Source organism: Trachymyrmex cornetzi, unplaced genomic scaffold, assembly GCF_001594075.2.
Source record: "Trachymyrmex cornetzi isolate Tcor2-1 unplaced genomic scaffold, Tcor1.1 scaffold77, whole genome shotgun sequence".
In the NCBI taxonomy this organism is placed as follows: Eukaryota; Metazoa; Arthropoda; class Insecta; order Hymenoptera; family Formicidae; genus Trachymyrmex; species Trachymyrmex cornetzi.
The window spans coordinates 163728-182607 of NW_017300102.1; the positions used below are offsets into that span (position 1 = coordinate 163728).

Sequence of the window (18880 nt, forward strand, 5' to 3'; positions counted from 1 at the left end):
GGGTGTCCGATTGAGAAAGAATGCCCCATATATATATATATATACAAAATATATCTACCAAACTGAATATGTGCATATAATTATGAAGTTGCAAAATGAAAGTAATGTTTAAACGTAATCATGTTATATATGCGCATCTTACTCTCGGATCCGACTAATGAAATGACCTTTTTTTTCGGTCGCTTCTGTATCATTGAAGGCTCCAATCCGCCCCTGCCCTCCTCGCCAGCCCGTTACTCTATATTTGGCAAACTCCTGAGTCGACGTCCCTGCGTGTTACTGTAGTAAGCGTGCATGTCAGTACATGCAATACATTCTTCTAGCATTGCATTGAGAAGATTGCAATCCTAAATCCAGCACTTTATGGTTATACGAAATTCCTTTACTTTGTAGAGTATCTTCTTGAGGTCATATATAAATGGAAAATCCTTTGACACATGGAACCGTGTCAAATGGCAGAATATTCTTTTGGATGTTCTTATATGAATTATCACTAAAGATTTTCATCGAATGTATATTTTTCGTAGTTATTCATATATGTCTGATAATATATTATTTTAGACAAATTTTATACCAATTTTATATAAAATATTGGATAAAAAGAAATGTGCAGGGTCCCCTCCGCGAGACTTCTCCCACCACTTGCAGGAAGGTAGATGGGATCAAGATGAACACAAAAGTCCCATACCGTTTAGTGATATTCGAAATAACATGTCCTATACCGTTAGCGATATTTACAATAAAAGTCCTATACCGTTTAGTAATAATACGCATTAATTTTTGTAATGATACTAATGAGAGCAGAGAAACGTTCCGGCCGCTCAAGATATAGCCCGGCCTAGTTTATCAAGTATTGGTTGCCGTTGGAGAGACAAGAGGGGAAGCGCATCATTGCTCGACGCCCGGCATCGCCGCTCACACGTTTCGCCGTTTTTTTCGACATGCTCTCATTAGTATGATTATAAAAATTAATATCTCGATTATTATTGCGAATATCGCTAAACGGTATAGCACTTTTGTGTTCCTCTCGATTCTATTTATTTGTAAGTGATGGGAGAAGTCTCGGACATCCTGTATATTATTTAAAATTCTCGTAATTAGGTAATCAATACGATCCGTTGAGCGTTGTGACCCTGTTCTTCCCTACATTCAGTGATCACGTAGTCGTTGTGACCCTGTTCTTCCCTACATTCAGTGATCACGTAGTTACTTTTCAGTTTCAGAACTGTTTGCCAATAGTCGTAGTTACTATCTAATTACTACTCAGTTACATAGACGTAAATAGTTGCTTTTCAGAACTATTTACCAATAGTAGTTAGTTACTATTCAATTACTATTAACGTACGCAGTTGCCAATAGTTACTAGTTGAGTAATTATATAAAAAATCGAGTAATTACAGAAATTTAAATAGTTTTAAATAGTTCCTTTTTATACGGAATATATGTATATAAACATTTTAGCGATAAGCATATCTGAATCGTTACGAATCCATATAACACATTCTATTCTTCGAAGAATTCGGAGAATGTCCTTAGGACATGCTCTGGAATGTCTTCAGGATGTCCCTGGGAGATTTATGGTGCAACAGAAACTGTATTCTTGTAATATCTTTCTTTATTTTCTTTTTTTCATTTTTTTTACATACGAAGAACTTTTTTGTATTAACGCTAACGTGTAAAGCATATAATCGACCGTACCTATGTTATTCATAATTCAATGATGATGTAAGTAATATGTTGATGATAATAATTATTCTTATGTTTGTAAAATATCCTTTAAAATGTAGATATTTACTTAAAAAAGATATATAGTTGCGTTTGAAAAGGACAATGGTTAAATTGAACTTTATACGCGATCGTACTTTATTTTACAATTATTTTGCAAAATGTCTCAAATTTTTGTTTTGTCGAATTTGAAGTCAATTCAAGTATTCTTTTATGCGTAGGTCCACCGCCGGTTCATCAACTAATAAGGAACGATAAGACTGAGAAGCCGCCAACTGTAACGGTTTCGAGTGCACCGACATTTTCATCGGTCCTCAGGCCGGAAGACGGACACCGTGGAATAGAATCCCCGCATTCGCAAACCGGTATGTATTTGCCAGTTTTCGTCGGTTTTCGGACTTACAAATTGTCCCTCTCTCTCTCGACAACCTTGCGAATCACTCGAATTTAGCTGCTTATGAAGATTCGTATGAGAAGAAAGGGATGGACGAGACATCAGAAAATATTCTAATATTGCGAAGATTGAATAATTGATTACTATAATTGCTGTAGGGTTGGGCGATATGCTTTTGCCAACGTATTAACCACATTTCGAATCATTAGAAATGTGGAAATAAACGTTTAATAATTCTTGTAATTTGTATTTAATGAGAGCTTTTTGATTTGATGAAGCAGGTTTATCAAGTTACGGAAATAGACTATATGAACAGACTTCGTATGTATTTAACAGGACTTAATAAGTAAATATTTTGAAATGCCGTTTTAAGACTTTATTTTTAAAAATATATTTGTAAGCCTGCTTTATTGAACTAAGGCAATTTTATTGTTGAGAAGAAGATATAGATTTCAATTGCTTCATGTGTTCTTTCGCATATAATAATTTCTAAGATATAGCTAATTTTAAAATTGCAATTAATGATGAATAAGATCCTTATCTCATTTTTAAGCAGCTACAGCTTATGAAAACTGCTTAAATCTAGGAATACTCGATTTAAATGTTAAATGAAATATTAAAAGAAGAAGAGTTACTGTTGTTTATTGGTAATAGAATCGAAATTATAATAATAAGTAACGCGTGTACGAATATTATATCAGTAAATATTTCTACAGAAATGTTTCTCGATAAATACTGAAGATTCTTAGAATTCTAATTACGATTTGAAACGAATCATCAAAATGCGCCATTAACGTTTGCAACGTCGAATCACGATCTCTTTTCTATCGAGGTACGTTTATATTGTTAGGTACAGCACAATTTTAGAATTTTTTCATTATTGCCCTCTTTATATACTCTCTCTCTCTCTCCCTTTCTCTTTCTCTCTTTCCTCCTCCTTTCCCTCTCCCTCCCTTCCTCCCCCCCTCTCTCTCCCTCTTTTTCCTTTCTGCGTGCGTTCACAGATCTGAAGCGCATGTTTGGTGATGAATAATTTTTAACTATATAACTTTAATAGGTATAAAGGTTATGCGTTTCGCGGGTTTCCTCCATGTCCAGATCCATTCTTGAGATGCCAACGTTTCGTGAACCTTACAGTCCTCCACTTCATCAGGGCGAGGGATAGTCTGATATTGAACTATTCCTCCAGGCCGTTCCTTTTTATATTACGTTGCTTGTTGGGGTGGTGGGGATGGGCGGAGGGGCCTTATTGAAGACCGACCAATTCCATCACCTCTTTCCCCTCCCACAACCCCTTCCCCCTCTCCGCCCATCCCCACCACCCCAACAAGCAGCGTAATATAAAAAGGAACGGCCTGGAGGAACAGCTCAGTATCAGGCTGCCCCTCGCTCTGATGAAGTGGACTGCAAGGTTCACGAAACGTTGGCATCTCAAGAATGGATCTGGACACGGAGGAAACCTGCGAAACGCATAACCTTTATACAGAAAGCACCTGTGGAAGCCTCAAGAATGTTATTAACTCTAATACGTATCTGACAGAACTCGCGTCGAACATTCTTTTAAAGCAATTAGTGCACTTATCGACATGTACTGGCAGAGAATAGAAACGAAATCATCTTGATAAATTTAGAAAGGAAAAAAAGGTGTATGAATACTAGCAAATTATGTAATCAACAATGAAACACTAATTAGAAATTTTACTTACGCATGAATTGATACATATATCTGTGTTCAGATTATTGTTGTGTTCGCAGCCTTTTCCGCAGTCTCGGATATCCGCGACATTTCTTTCTCACACGCATACTTCTCATTCGCGTGATAAAGAAACACACTATACTTCAGAAATTGAACTTGTTTATTGGGATCAGCAACGTAAAACAGGAAATAATTATGGAATGCCAAAATTTGTCGACATCCAGCGTAAAGTCCTTATCAGACTACGGGTTGACGATTATAATGAGCGGTTGCCTGGTTCTGTTAACTAATCGATGCAGCGAATCCATCATGATTAGCTAAAGCGGACAACCGTTAAACGTAATCGTCAATTCGTCTGATATGGACTTAAGGCGTTTTCAACAACAAAACATCTACTCGTAATCCGGGAAACACGTTTGTTTCTTGCTGCTTACTCAAATCGACATGAACCCAAGGGCAATTCGACACAAGTTATTTTTGCCTAACATTTGTCCCCCTTTCTTTTTTTCGAAATCGATTGTCATGTCGACAGTTCTTCTGGGAGTTCCTCTACAGATTATAGGATCCTATTCCTCCTTGAGGAAGATTTCAGAATGCCAGAATGGTTTCTTGGGTACCTATTATGGAATATGTTGGAACGAACTCCAATCGGAATTATTCTATTTTCCTTAGAAAACACAATAGAAATCTACGGAATAATTGAATAATTCCGATCAGAATCCATTCCGACCTTGTTCCATGATAAGCCTTACTTTGAGTTTTTGCTGCAGGTTATCGGGCTTCGTTTTCTTGGTTCCAATTTGCTCTCTGTTAGAAAATCAGGATCCCTCTTTCTCACCGCAGTCGACTTGCTTCTTTCCCACATTAGCCTTTTTTCACGAATCTTAAGCTTTAGAAGGGGAAGAGGCTCTTTTATAGAAGGATTCCAATTGACTACGTTACGATTCGACACATCCACTCATAGCGATCGGTGTCTTGGAGCTTTCCACTGTTCAAGCGCTGTAAATGGCTGGTGTCCAATCGTAACATATCCAATTAATACCGACTCCCTTTTATTCATCGTGGACTCAACACATTTTAAAAGGCTCTTCAGATTCTTGCCTTGGCGTTCGTTTCACGGCAAATCACAAATCGAAACCGTGGGTGAAATAGTATAATAGTCAAGTAAATATTACGTATGCGATGTTCGGAGAAATTCTTCTTTATCCAGATTACAAATTTGTCTCTTTTGTCCAGATTTCTTTAAAAAAACTCATTCAAAAATTTTCTTCTGGAGAAGCTCTTTACTTTTTGGAATATCCTTTTTGGAACCAGATTTGATCTAATAAAGAAAAAAAATTTTCAGTGCTATAACAGTCTTATTGAACTAATATATTTTTCTTTTCAACTACAATTGACTGAACTCCAACCTCTTTTCATACATCTACCTAACCATTAACACTTTTTATTGGACCGCCAATTTGGCTTATCTAGTGTTTTTTGTTTAATATTTAAAAATGAATATAAAAAGAATGGCTCAATAAAATACAAAAGAAAATTTTAAGTTAAGAATAGCTATGAGCCAAATAAACAAATTTTAACATAAAGGCTTTCAAAAAGAGATATAAAAATAGAAATAAAACAATATATATTTATTAAAACCTAAGCAATAAGTTATTACATACAAATGGACCTTCCGATACTTGTCTACGTTCTTTTCTGCTAATTGTTGGGGGTTGAAATCCATGTCGAAATTCAGCACATCTCGGCGTTAAAGGGTACGACTTTTTCTGCAGAAGCGAAATCTGCAATAAAACATGGGGGTTTTCTCATTTAAAATTTTAAAATTACCTACCCTTTCACCCCCAGCGGATGGTAGGTGGGGGGTAGAATTTTTGTGTCAATGGTAGCTTTCTTGACAACATTGAATACGTACATTTTTATTTTTTTTATCCTTTGAGTATTTCTTGAGATATTTAAACGTTTTAGACTCATTTTTTAATTTCGCTGATTACAGCGCCATCTGTCATCAAAAAAATGTTTGTAATAGGTAAAATTTATGTAACTTTTTCTGAAGAAGCGAAATCTGCAATAAAAAATGGGGGTTCCCATTTAAAATTTTAAACTTACCCTCTCTTTCACTCACAGCGGGTGGGGGTGGGGGGTCATGTTAGATGTCAAAAGATAGCTTTTTTGAAAACATTGAATACGTATATTTTCAGATTTTTGATCCGATGTGTATTTCTCGAGATATTCGACCGTTTCCACACTTTTCGGACACCCTGTATAAGTAATTTTTACATCATTTCTTGGTTACCTATACATACGATTTGAACGTTTCGGTTTACATTTAAGCGATCTTCAGTGCATACGACAACTAATTATGAAATTTTTGAAGTCATGGATTCTTCTTGGTGGATCTGAACCAAGAAGAATCCATGATTTCAAAAATTTCGAAATGTATGTGCAGATATCCAAGAAATGATGTAAAAATTACTTATTTAGGTAACCATTATGTGAATAGATACACACTAATGTTAACTGCGGTTGTTCTCAATTGCTCTTATTTCACATGATAAATTTCATAAATAAAAAACACTATATAAGCCAAATTGAAAACGGCCCAATAAAAAGTGTTAATGGTAACGTTCTTTTCACTAACACTGTCCTTATACACTCTTCCTCCCTTTTCTCACGAATTCTTTTCTTTTCAGAATCACATTCCTTTATTATTTTAATAGTTCTAAGCTTTACTGTCGCTGTTTGAACTCTCTAATGGCAAGTTTGTAAATTTTCAATGTCTGTTTTAAAATTAAATTCGGGATAAACTTTGAGTAAATTCGGGATCTAAATATAAATTAATAGTTATTCACATATATATCTTAATAAATACTTATTAAATGGAACAAGTGGACACATTTTATTAGTTTGAAAGCAGATTTTGATAGATTAATCTTATATTAGGTGTTAAACCTAATTCCTGCCGTTTTTCGTCTCCAAAATTGATTTGTTTCGAAGGGAAGATGAATGAATACTTTAATCAAAATAATTTCCTCCATTTTCTACTTTATTACTAATTAATAATACTTTATTAATAATACTTTGATTAAGGTATTTTCCTTCGAAACAAATCAATTTTGGAGACGAAAAACGGCAGGAATTAAGTTTAACACCTAATATTTATTAATTAATTTAAATATAGAATTCAAACAGCGATACAAAAGCCTAGGATTAAAATAATATAAGAATGTGATTCTGTGAAAGATATATACACTCATCGGCAAAAAAAAACGGACCACTAAATTTTAGCATAAATTTTTAATACTTTCAAATAGTGATAACTTAATGAAAAATCATCGTATCGAGATAAACCACAGCTCAAATTAAAGCTTGAACATTCCCCTTGATGACCATAGAGATCAAATTTGAGTTATACAAAATGTAATACCAATTGGCGAACGTTGAAGGCATCGAAAAATAGTTATTTCTTTAAACTGTTGCACTGCTCAGGGGAATCGGCTGCATGGCACAAAAGTGTGTATGAGTCTTTAAGCTTATTGATTTTCAAACAAATCCATATTTGGAACATTTTTCTACTTTTTGACAAATTTATACACCGTTTTAAAAAAAGTGTTACAAAACGGACAACTTTTTCTTGCAAACTTAGTATAACTTAGAAACAAATTATTGTAGGAAACTTTAGGGAGGCAATACACATTACTAAATACTTTAATAATATGTATTGCCTCCCCAACGCTGTGCAGAAGGAATGGCATAATTTGAGACAAGAAGAAATATACATTTAAATTTTAATTGTTATTATACCTCGATGAATACACAAATAGATAAATGCGAGAGGAGGCAATACACATTACTAAAGACACACACAAAACACACACACATGCGCGCGCGCACGCGCGGGATCAGATTCCTGTCACGTCCACACCGTTGATCCTGGGTAATGCCAAAAGCAGGAAACACGTATGCACTTGTACAAAATTAAAGAGTTAAAATTTGAAATTTACACTTTAATTTCCTTTCTAATAAAGTTTCCTACAATAATTTATTTCTGAGTTATACTAAGCTTATAAGAAAAAGTTGCCCGTTTTACAACACTTTCTTTAAAACGTTATAATTTTGTAAAAAAAAATTATAGAAGAATGTTCCAAATAGGGATTTGTTTGGAAATCAATGAGTTTAAAGATTCATACACTTTTGTGCCATGCAACCGATTACTCTGAGCAATGCAACGTGCAATAGTTTAACAAAACAAATTTTTTAAATTATTTTGCAACCTTAAACGTCCGCTATTTTGTTTTTATACATTTTGTGTAACTCACATTTGATCTCCATAGTCGTAAAGGAGAATGTTCAAGCTTTAATTTGAGTTGCAGTTTATTTTGATACAATTTTTCATTAAGTTATCGCTATTTGAAAATATTAAAAATTTGTGCTAAAATTTAGTAGCCCTTTTTTTTGCCAGGAGCGTATATATGTATATACGTAATATATATATATATATATATATATATATATATATATATATATACACAGAAAAAAATATTTAAGTAAAAAAAATATTGAAGACCAATTTTCGGCAATTTTTAACAATTAATATCTTGTTAACTATTGCAAAAATTGCAACATGGTAGAAGACTTTTCTATTCAGTTTAGTCTATTCTGCCCCTATGCGAAAGATTTATCATTATTTTCCAAACACTCTGTATATATATATATATATACAGGATGGATAAAAAGTACACCTGAATATCACAGAAAATATAAGTATTACAGAAAAGTGTTTCAAATAAAAGTTGTAGGGTTCCAAAAGATCTATTTACTGATCATATCCGTTTGACCTTGCGTGGCGTCTTCAAGGTCAGGTTAAAGTCAAATCATTTTTTCAAAATAGAACACCTTATTTTTCATTAGATATTCTTATAGCATATCTCGAGAGCTTTCCAAAACACTATAATAAAATATTTTTTCATGAAATACTTTTGGAGTTATAAGGCTCGAAAGTTACAGTACAGTTGACATTAGCATTACGCAAATTGTCCGACAGACGGTTAAAACCTTTTGAATGCTGTCCAAGATCATGTCCTGGATAACATTTGTCAAGATCAAGGTCACTGAAGATTGTTTCCTTTATTTTCATTCTTACATAAAAATGAATTTTCAGTGCAAAAATGAAAGTAAAAGAAACAATCTCCAGTGACTTTGATCTTAACAAATGTTATCCAGGACATGATTCTGAACGACATTCAAGAGATTTTAGCCGTCGGTCGGGACACCTTGCGTAATGCTAATGCCGGCTGTACTATAACTTTCAAGCCTTATAACTCCAAAAGTATTTCATGAAAAAATATTTTATTATAGTGTTTTGGAAAGCTCTCGAGATGTGCTATAAGAATATGTAATAAAAAATAAGGTATTCCATTAAAAAAAATTGATCTGACCTTGACCTGACCTTGAATACGCCACGCAAGATCAAACGGATATGATCAGTAAATAGATCTTTTGGAACCCTACAACATTGTCTGAAACACTTTTCTGTAATACTTATATTTTCTATGATATTCAGGTGTCCCGGTACTTTTTCCCCACCCTATATATGTATACGAGGTGTGATCAAAAAGTAAGGTGACTTTTTGAATTTCGCACGCTCTGTACACTCTAATTTCAAAATTTTTTTGTTATGTTGGTACACTCGTTACGATCATATGTTCACAGTTTTGACTATATAGCATGTGTTGTTTTTATGTGAGAGGCATAAAGGTTAGACTCGTGTTTGCGTGCTCGGCGATTTTTTGCTGTTGAAAATAATGGAGAAGAGAGTTTGTATTAATTTTTGTGTAAAAAATGGTATTAAGTGTTCAAAAACTCTTGAAATGTTGACAGTGGCGTACGGTGAGTCAACTTTGAGCAAAAAAAATGTTTATAAATGGTATAAGTTATTCCAAGAGGGCCGAGAAAATGTTAACGATGAACCTCGCTCTGGACGCCCCAGCACGTCAAAAACCGACGAAAATGTTCAGGAAGTGAAAGAAATTGTGTTGAAAAATCGTCGAATCACGATTAGAGAAATAGCTGATGATCTTAACATATCGTTTGGCTCATGCCAATCAATTTTAACGGATGTTTTGGGTATGACACGTGTGTCAGCGAAATTCGTTCCAAAACTGCTTAATTTTGATCAGAAGCAGCGTCGCATGAACATCGCCCAAGACATGTTGAACGACGTCAATGATGATCCTGATCTGCTCAAAAGGGTTATAACTGGTGACGAAACATGGGTATATGGTTATGACGTCGAAACCAAAGCCCAATCATCCCAGTGGAAGAGCCCAGGAGAGCCAAGACCGAAAAAGGCACGCCAAGTTCGTTCGAATGTGAAAGTTTTGCTCACAGTTTTCTTTGATTACCATGGCGTTGTGCATCAAGAATTCCTACCACAAGGTCGTACGGTAAACAAGGAGTATTACCTTGAGGTTATGCGGCGTTTGCGTGAATCAATAAGAAAAAAACGTCCGGAAGTGTGGAAAGAAAATTCATGGATTCTGCACCAATGATAATGCACCTGCGCACACGTCGTTACTAGTGAGTAGTTTTTTGGCCAAAAACAATACTGTCATCATGCCTCAGCCACCGTATTCACCAGACTTGGCCCCCTGCGACTTTTTCCTCTTCCCAAAATTGAAAAGGCCCATGAAAGAACGAAGATTTGCGACGATTGAGGAGATTAAGGCTGCATCGCTGGAGGAGCTCAAGGCAATACCCAAAAGTGCATTTCAGAAGTGTTTTGACGACTGGAAAAAGCGCTGGCACAAGTGCCTTGTATCAGAGGGGGATTATTTTGAAGGGGATAACATAATTTTGGATGAATAAATGAATATTTTTTTATAAAAATGAAAAGTCACCTTACTTTTTGATCACACCTCGTACATGTATATACATATATGCAGGGTGTTTGAAAAGTAATGATAAATCTTTCACATAGGAGCAAAATGGACTAAACTAAGATAAAAAAGTCCTCTACCATTTTACAATTTCCGTGATGATTAATGAGTTATTAACTTATGAAAACAGCTAAATTCATCTAATCTACCGCCAAATGCAAGCGCGTGATAGGATAGGATCGTCCAGCGCGGTGAAGCGCGCGTTCACCGTCGCTAGGAACGTAATGTCTAGTGACGGCAATTGCCGCTTATAAACAACGTGCCTTGGCTATTTTCATAAGTTAATAACTCGTTAATCATCGCGGAAATTGTAAAATGGTAAAGGTCTTTTCTTCTTAATTTTGTTCATTCTGCCCCTATATGAAAGATTTATCGTTACTTTTCAAACACCTTGTAATTACATACAGGGTGTCCCAGAATACCCGTCAAATATTTCATGTGCAGGTACAGCGGACTAAACTAAATCGATAAGTTCTCTACCATTTTATAATTTTCCCAATAGTTATTATAATATTAATTATTAAAAATCGCCGAATATTAGTTTTCAATAATATTTTATTCAAGTACTATCAATTTTACAAAAAAAAGTATGAGATAAAAATTGTTTATTTTCTTTTCGTGCATGCGCGTGCGTGCATAGTATGACAGTTTATGTGAATATGAAGTAAAAGAATGCGAATAAAATACAAAATCAAAAATTATTACAGAGTAGATAATTATAGTTTTCACTTAAATGTATCAAGGATGGATGCACACATACCATATGTCAACTGGTATACTCCAAAACTGGTATGTTCCAAAATTCTATAGCAGAAAATATAAAAGAGAGCTTGAAGAATTCTGTTCCAACGATGTTGTGACAAGATAAGCATGCTATCAAAAATTCTCGTTTCACGCGAAATGAAATCGTCTCTCCGCTGGAATTTACAAAAAATGGCATCTGAGATTTTATCATTCAATTAGACAGTTGACAAAGTAAAAGCGTTTGGATTTAATCTTGAGCTACCACAGTTTTTCAAAGTAAAGCGTGATATACTTATCACGTCTCATCAGGAATACAAACCAAACACAAGCATTCAGAGACGTAATTTGTGTTCACCAGTGATGTTAGTAAAGGCTGTACAGCAATAGTCGATCAGAGGCTGTATCAATGAGCCAACAAGCCGTGATAAGAAAAGGCGGTCAAATAGATGGTTGATCTTGAAGTGATAAAGGGTTGCATAGACTCTTGCAGTTGTTTTCGTTACCTGTCTCTTCCATAAAAGCGTACTTGACAAATAAACATCCAAATATTGCATCGAACTGTCAAGCGCCACAGCAGAATAATTGGTTATAATCCTCGGTAATTCTTCCAAGATAATTAATCCAATGTATCTGACAGTTCTCATGATCACAGGTTTCATCATTGTAGGATTAAGAGACAGTAGTGTTAGTAGTGGCCCAGTTTGAGATGCAAGTAATATCCTCATTAACTCTGAGAATACCTCACGCAAATTGGTGAAGTTCAGAGTGTAAATAGATCAACACTTCATCTTTATAAAAATGTTAGTATCGCATTAAAATCACTCCAATAGAGTAAAAACAAGGGAAGCCCCAGAACAGAGACTTGAGGCACACCAGGAGAGACGATTCAATAGGAAAAAATTTCGAGTTACGGAATTCCGAACAGTCTGTCTCATATCATCCAGTAAGTAAGAATGTAACCAATTAACAGCGGTAAAGGAGAAAGTAAGATTTAGCAACTTGTCAGTTATAATATGATAGTCTACATGATCGAAGGCCTTCGAGAACGATTTCTCGACCATTGTTGTCTTCTTCAATGGTGATCAACCTCCTGTTGGCATCATCGAGGACATCACTGAGGACCCTAATAAGCGTTTTTTGTTCAGATGTAGCAGTCTTCCAGATGTTAGGATAGATCCACAAATCAAGATGTAATATAATAAAAAATGTGAGACAAGACCACATGGAAGAACATATGGTAAGGTCCTAACAACAAGTTGACAGGAGAGACCGTCGACATCAACAGCATCATGGTGGAAATATATAAGGTGAAACAATACGCATAATGGCGATAGCAATACTGGAAATAGCCAATCAAATATGTTCGAATATGCACTTTCCTACCTATAATAGCGCAGGTTATACTGGAATAGCCAATCAAACCTGTCCGAATATGCACTTTCCTACTGCGCATCCATCGGATTGCTTCACCTTATATATTTCCACCATGAACAGCATTAGACTTAATATGCTGCAGAGCCTTACGTCAGAATGATCTATGTTTCTCCAGTAAAACCCAATATTATCGTAAGATGTTCCATGGATAAGAAGGCATTGTTGTTTGTCCACATGATCTCGATATAGCGCTGGAAAAGAACTCATCAAGGGTTGCTATGATATTGAAACTACGGAAATCGCGTATTTTAATTCTATGTCTATAAAATCTTTCAATTTGAATCTTGTACTTTACATTAATAAGATCATGGGAGCAGACAGGTGTCGTTTTATTTATAAGACAGTATTTTATCTGCATCATCAACGATGCATAGGTAAAAAAGCGTAGAAGCAGTACGTGTGAGTAAGAGCGAATAATACAAGAAAGGGATTCATAGTATCAATAAAAGACAAAATTTGGTCAGAATCGAAGGTCGTAGCGCAAAGATCAGAGTTGAAATTACCGAAAATGATAAGGTGCTTATATTAAGAAGAAAGATGAATAAATGCATGACAAAATTTCGATAGATAACCATAGTGGGGTAGCAGATAAATAACCGCTAACAGAATCTTCGAGCTGTTCCAAGTAGTAACTTCGGCCAGCAAGAATTCTAACCTAATCTAAAACGCCGCTTCCATTCTTGCCTATCTTATCACAACTGAAAATATGGTAGCCTTGAAGAGTAAGTTAGACTGTCAGAAATATAGGGTTTAAGTCAAGTTTTAGATAGGTATATGATATGGAATCTTGAATCCTTAAGATTGGCGTGAAACTCGTCCAGATGTGCCATGAGGGACTAACAATTGACATAGCAAACGTGGAGACTGGAGAGAGAGAGAGAGGGGGAGAAAGGGAGGGAGGAGAGAGACAGGAGAGAGGGAGTGAGGAGGGAGAGGGAGAGGGAGAAAGAAACGGAGAGAGGGAGGGGAGGGGGAAAATGAGCGAGGGAGGGAGAGGAAGGGATGGAGAGGAAGAAGGAGGGAGGGAGAGGAAGGGGTAGGAGGGAGGGAGGGATCTCTGATCTGATTTTTATCCAGAAGGAGAGGGTTAAAACAGGAATAAACAAATTCGTGTCCCGTCGTAACCGTTGTGTTAATTTACTTGCTTTACAGAATAAATTTTTTCTGTAATTTATGACAATGATAGTTTATTTTAAAAGGTCAGGTTCAAAATCTACATTATCTAAACCTGAAATGAAGGAGAAAGTGATTAATGGAAGGGAACGAGGATATGATTAAGAAAAATAGACGAGACGCACAGTAACAAAACGTTTATTGAAAAAAATGAACTTTCAAATAAGCATTTCTTTTACATTTTACATTTTAAAAACGTACACAATTGATTATGCTGCATACAGCATGACATTTATCGGATTTATGTTTATAATGAAGAAAAATTTTATAAAATAATTGTACAATTAAACGATCATTGCGTTTAAAATCTACATCAGTAAACAGACTAGAACAAGAAATTGCCTAAGATTACAACCATTACATATCAAATATAGAAATGCACAGCAGTATTGCTCGCAAGTTTAAGTAAGCATTCCTTGCATCGTCATTGTATTCCAGATACGTGCTGGAGTTTCGGCGAAAACTTAGAAAGAATCTGAAGTCCAAAGATAATATTTCGTAGCTATTAAAATACGTTTCTGTTCCGTGTTCGTCGATATAGAAGGTGACTCAATGCTGGTTGAGTCAATCGTGATCGTCCGTGTTAGCGACAATGGATGTTTTCCAATTGCAATATCCTTAGACACTTTCGTACACACGGCGACACAAGTTGCATTCCAATTGTTCGTTATCGTCGACACAACACTACACATTTGTACTCAGCCGAGAACTGTGTAAGCTTGTGTTTTCTAGTAACAATTACATGTTATTAACTGCGGCGGCTATGAGGTTGAAGAATGTTGAGTGGCCGGCACTTTTACTTTTTTTTATTTAATACAGGCGGAAAAAGCTACATTTAATCTAAATCTATCCAAAATGGATCGAAACCGTGCACAGCGTACACATTTCTGTTCCAATTGAATCGTGCACAATGCTACATTTTGTGCATTCCTGTGTACGTTTGTGTTAAGATGTGTTAAGCAATTGGAAAGCATCCAATAACAGTCGACCTTATCCACATCTTGTCAGCCTGTCGGCAAAATAGACTCTCGCATGTCCCGCACTAATTGTAAGATGATGTAATGCGTTTAAATTTCCAAAGAATTCATTTCTCGTCGTCGGAGATCATTTAAGTAACTTCAGAGTTTACCTTTTTTGCCTGACGTAAGCGTTGTTAAATTTCTGAAAACACTCAATGTTTGCTAGTATTAGCTTTACCTTTATCAGTTGGCGGGTCTAATTTTGGAAGCTCTTTTTCCTTGTTTATCGATTGTTCGTTCTCGCTTTGATTCGCCTTTTCTATCGCGTTTTCCTGGCGATTACGATAACTGTGGCCCCTCAAAATGAAATTGATTTTTGGAAGTATTTTTAATAAGGAATACGAGAAAAATAGTAAAAAAATTCTGTAACCAACAGATACCAAAATAACTATCAATTACAACAAACCAAAAAAAATCGTCGCTTTGCTTGGAAAGTCGTGCGTCCCGTAGCAGAGGGGGGGGGGGGGGGGGAAGAATCTTAACATATCTTGTCAATGTTCTGAATAACCTCCATAATATTTTAGCTGACAATCATTGTTTACTAAAAAGTTATTATTAAATTAACTATAAAATTGAATTATGATTATCGAATTAAATATTGATTATTAAATTTTTTTACTATTTTTCTCGTGTTCCTTACTAAAAATGCTTTCAAAAATAACTTTTATTTTGAGGGGCCACAGTTATCATAATCGCTCCTTTTTCCTTCACGCTTCTGTTACGTTTGGGAGATTTCACAATTCTTTTCTTTCATGAAGGTTTGTCACAATTTCTCGTGGCAGTTACGAAAATCAAATAAAATGCCAAGGCTTAGAAAATAATAAATTTTCCTTCTAACAAGGAAAATTTAGTGGAGAATCCAATGTTTTCTTTTTAAACATCGTATCTGTCGCTCAACAAGAAAATAAAAATTGATGCACGTGCGCGAACGGAAACTATAAAATTGAAAAAATGTTACTAGAAGATGTAAAAATCTCCTGTCCAGACGCCGCAAATGAAGAATAGATATAATATAACTATTACTGAAGTCCGTACTGCTGGCGCCAAAAATGTTATCAACTGTTCAAAAACAAACAGATTAGAGTCGAATCGCGAACTAACTTCCACGATTCCACAATCTTAAAAATTGTAATACAACATGTGGCACCCGAGGAGGAAGTATTTGGTTGTCCCGCGCCGGCACCGCACGTGTGCATCCTGAGACAAATCTTCTGCGTATAATTTAAAAAAAAGTTGTAAAATTAAGAATGACACTATTAACACTACACAAATATCGCTGGATCTTAATTTACCCCCTTTCCTTTTCTGAAAAGAACATCTGAACCTTGACCAATCTTAAAACGAAAAAGGAAACTTCTAGAAGAAGAAGTAACTGTCCACTAATAATTAATCACCAAGTCAAATCTTGTACCCCTAAGTACGATCTCTTATCCATCTCCTCGAATGAATATTAAAAAACCAAAAGTTGATCCCATTACTGAAAAGAATGTTACCAATCTGAACTCAACTCGTCAAACCTCAAAAATCTCCTCCTTAAAGACATTTCCATGGTATAAAGACAAGGGTATGCTCACTCGGTGGACGAGTTTAGAAAGCCTCTGCGCATCATCTTGCCTACGTCACATTCGTGCAATCTCGGTTACGTTCGGAGCATTTCGGCCGGCTAAAATATGGCTGTCGGGTGCCCTGATTGTTGATCCATTTATTAAATTCTAACGACAATGAGTATTTGTGCGGTAAGGGGTTGTCAAAATAATTACCGGAAAATGAAAAAAATGAAAGGCAAACCCGCGGTAAAATTTTTCAATTTCCCAAAGGACGCGGAAATTGCTGCAAAGTGGCGTGAGGTATGCAGGAATGAAGTAAATGGTAAGTCATTAATTTCATTAATGTATTAGTAATTTAATTATTTACATAATTGTAATGATTTATTTTGAAGTTGTATGTAATATTTACATTATATTTATATGCCTCGTTTCGGATGTGTGGATTTATAATATTTTATTATTAACAATTTTATTATTAACAATTATTAGTTTCCAATATTAATTTCAGTTTAGTTAATATATGTACAAACTGCGTCACACAATTTTTATACTTATTACTCATCATTCTCGTAAAATTCTTTCGCTTATCTTAATGCATTGACGCTACCATGGATTACTTTATTTTTAATCATTTAGATTTACCGCGTAACGATGACGTGGTCATGACGTCGGCAAGATGCCAATTCTCATTGGTTGGTGGGCGTTACCATGCGCGTGAGCATACCCTTGTCTTTATACCATGGACATTCCTATATAAACCGCGGTTTCAGAAGACAGACATACAACCATTCAATCAGGCACATTTGTATTCGCACTTCTCGTTTTCAGTCCTGACTCGTGACAGTGTCGGCTATATTCGATTATATTCGAGTTAGTGATTAAATACTATACTATTCAACCACATCGATCTTTCTAAGCTACGACCTCTCTGAGATATCAACGGATTCCATCTCCGAGGGAACTTTTCTGAACGACACCCATCCTGATACCATCAGCAAAAAGGATGACTAAGAGTTGATTAAGGAGGAATAGCTGCACTTCAACAAATCACTGCCGTCGCCGACCAGTAAGACGTTTTTCCTTCTTTATTTTTTTCCTTTTCTTTTCATGTTTTTCGTTTTTTTTGTTCGGAGGATAAATTAGTCCTCCCATTAGATCAATTAGTATTAAAATCTTTTAATGTGTTTGTTCGGGGCTAAGAATTCTCAGCGACACCAGAAGCGGGGAACTAAATGAAACCGAAGGCATCGCAATTGTGTCTGCTGCATTCGAAATCAGCTGCTCAGCGAAACAATTCCGCTTCAGGATTCCTCTGTAGAACATTTCTCTCTACGTCCTCCTCTTGTTTCATCCCCGGTAGCACAAGCTATCGCCCCTCTTTCTCTTTCGCCTTTCTTGGAATCCTCCTATTCTGTCACCGACTTTCCTCACGTCTTTAATGAACACCTGTCTTCTCTAAACGTACTCTGCCCGTATCAAACTTCAGAGCCTTACCCTGAAGCACCACCTGATTCTTTCTCTCAGGCCGATTCGTGGCAGTCTCCAGTCGAAGAATCCTTACCATTAGGGTCCGTTCCTCAGTCCTCATCCGCTGAGAGACATTGACGAATTTATAGATTTCATCTTTGCACCTCCATCCGCTGAGTAGAATGTCGTAGTGTATGTGCGGGAAACTGCTTTTTCATACTCCTATGTCCTGTACAATATTACCATCCTCTGTGTCCTCTCTCCTCAACCTATTCCCTTTTCTTCAATTATTTCTAATTTAAGTTCTCTCGGAACCTGTAGCCTTCTTTTCTATTCCACATCCTTATACCCACATTCACACGCACGCACGCACGCACGCGCATACACACACACACACGCGCGCGCGCGTGCGTACAATTAAAATATTAAAATTAGATCAATTAATTATTATTAGATCTACTAATTAGATCAATAAATCATAATTAAATAAAGTAATTATTATTAGATCGGATATTCTTTCGAAAATGTGCCGATTGTCATGAATTTGGCAGAAATACTCCAAATGATGTCAAATGAATGCCCTTGAATGGATTTTCACCGACAAGAAAGTTTAATGACAAAAATATTTTAATGAAGTTATGGAAGTTTGTGCTTATTATTTTCAGTATACTACATGTTTATCGCAGTTTATATAAGAGTTGAATGGAGAGGATGCGTATATAGAAGGAAAATATTTATTGTTA

At 35.7% G+C, this 18880-nt stretch overlaps 1 protein-coding gene across 5 annotated transcripts in view; it reads left to right on the forward strand.

Annotated features, from left to right (window-relative positions):
* The window catches only part of NfI (Nuclear factor I), a 91749-nt gene extending 89573 nt beyond the window's left edge, over window positions 1-2176 (forward strand). For all 5 annotated transcript variants that reach the window (XM_018518592.1, XM_018518590.1, XM_018518593.1 and 2 more), the window contains one exon: window positions 1947-2176. In XM_018518592.1, the coding sequence (XP_018374094.1) occupies window positions 1947-2176 (230 nt within the window). The remainder of the gene's footprint in view (window positions 1-1946) is intronic.
* Window positions 2177-18880: the final 16704 nt, after the last annotated feature.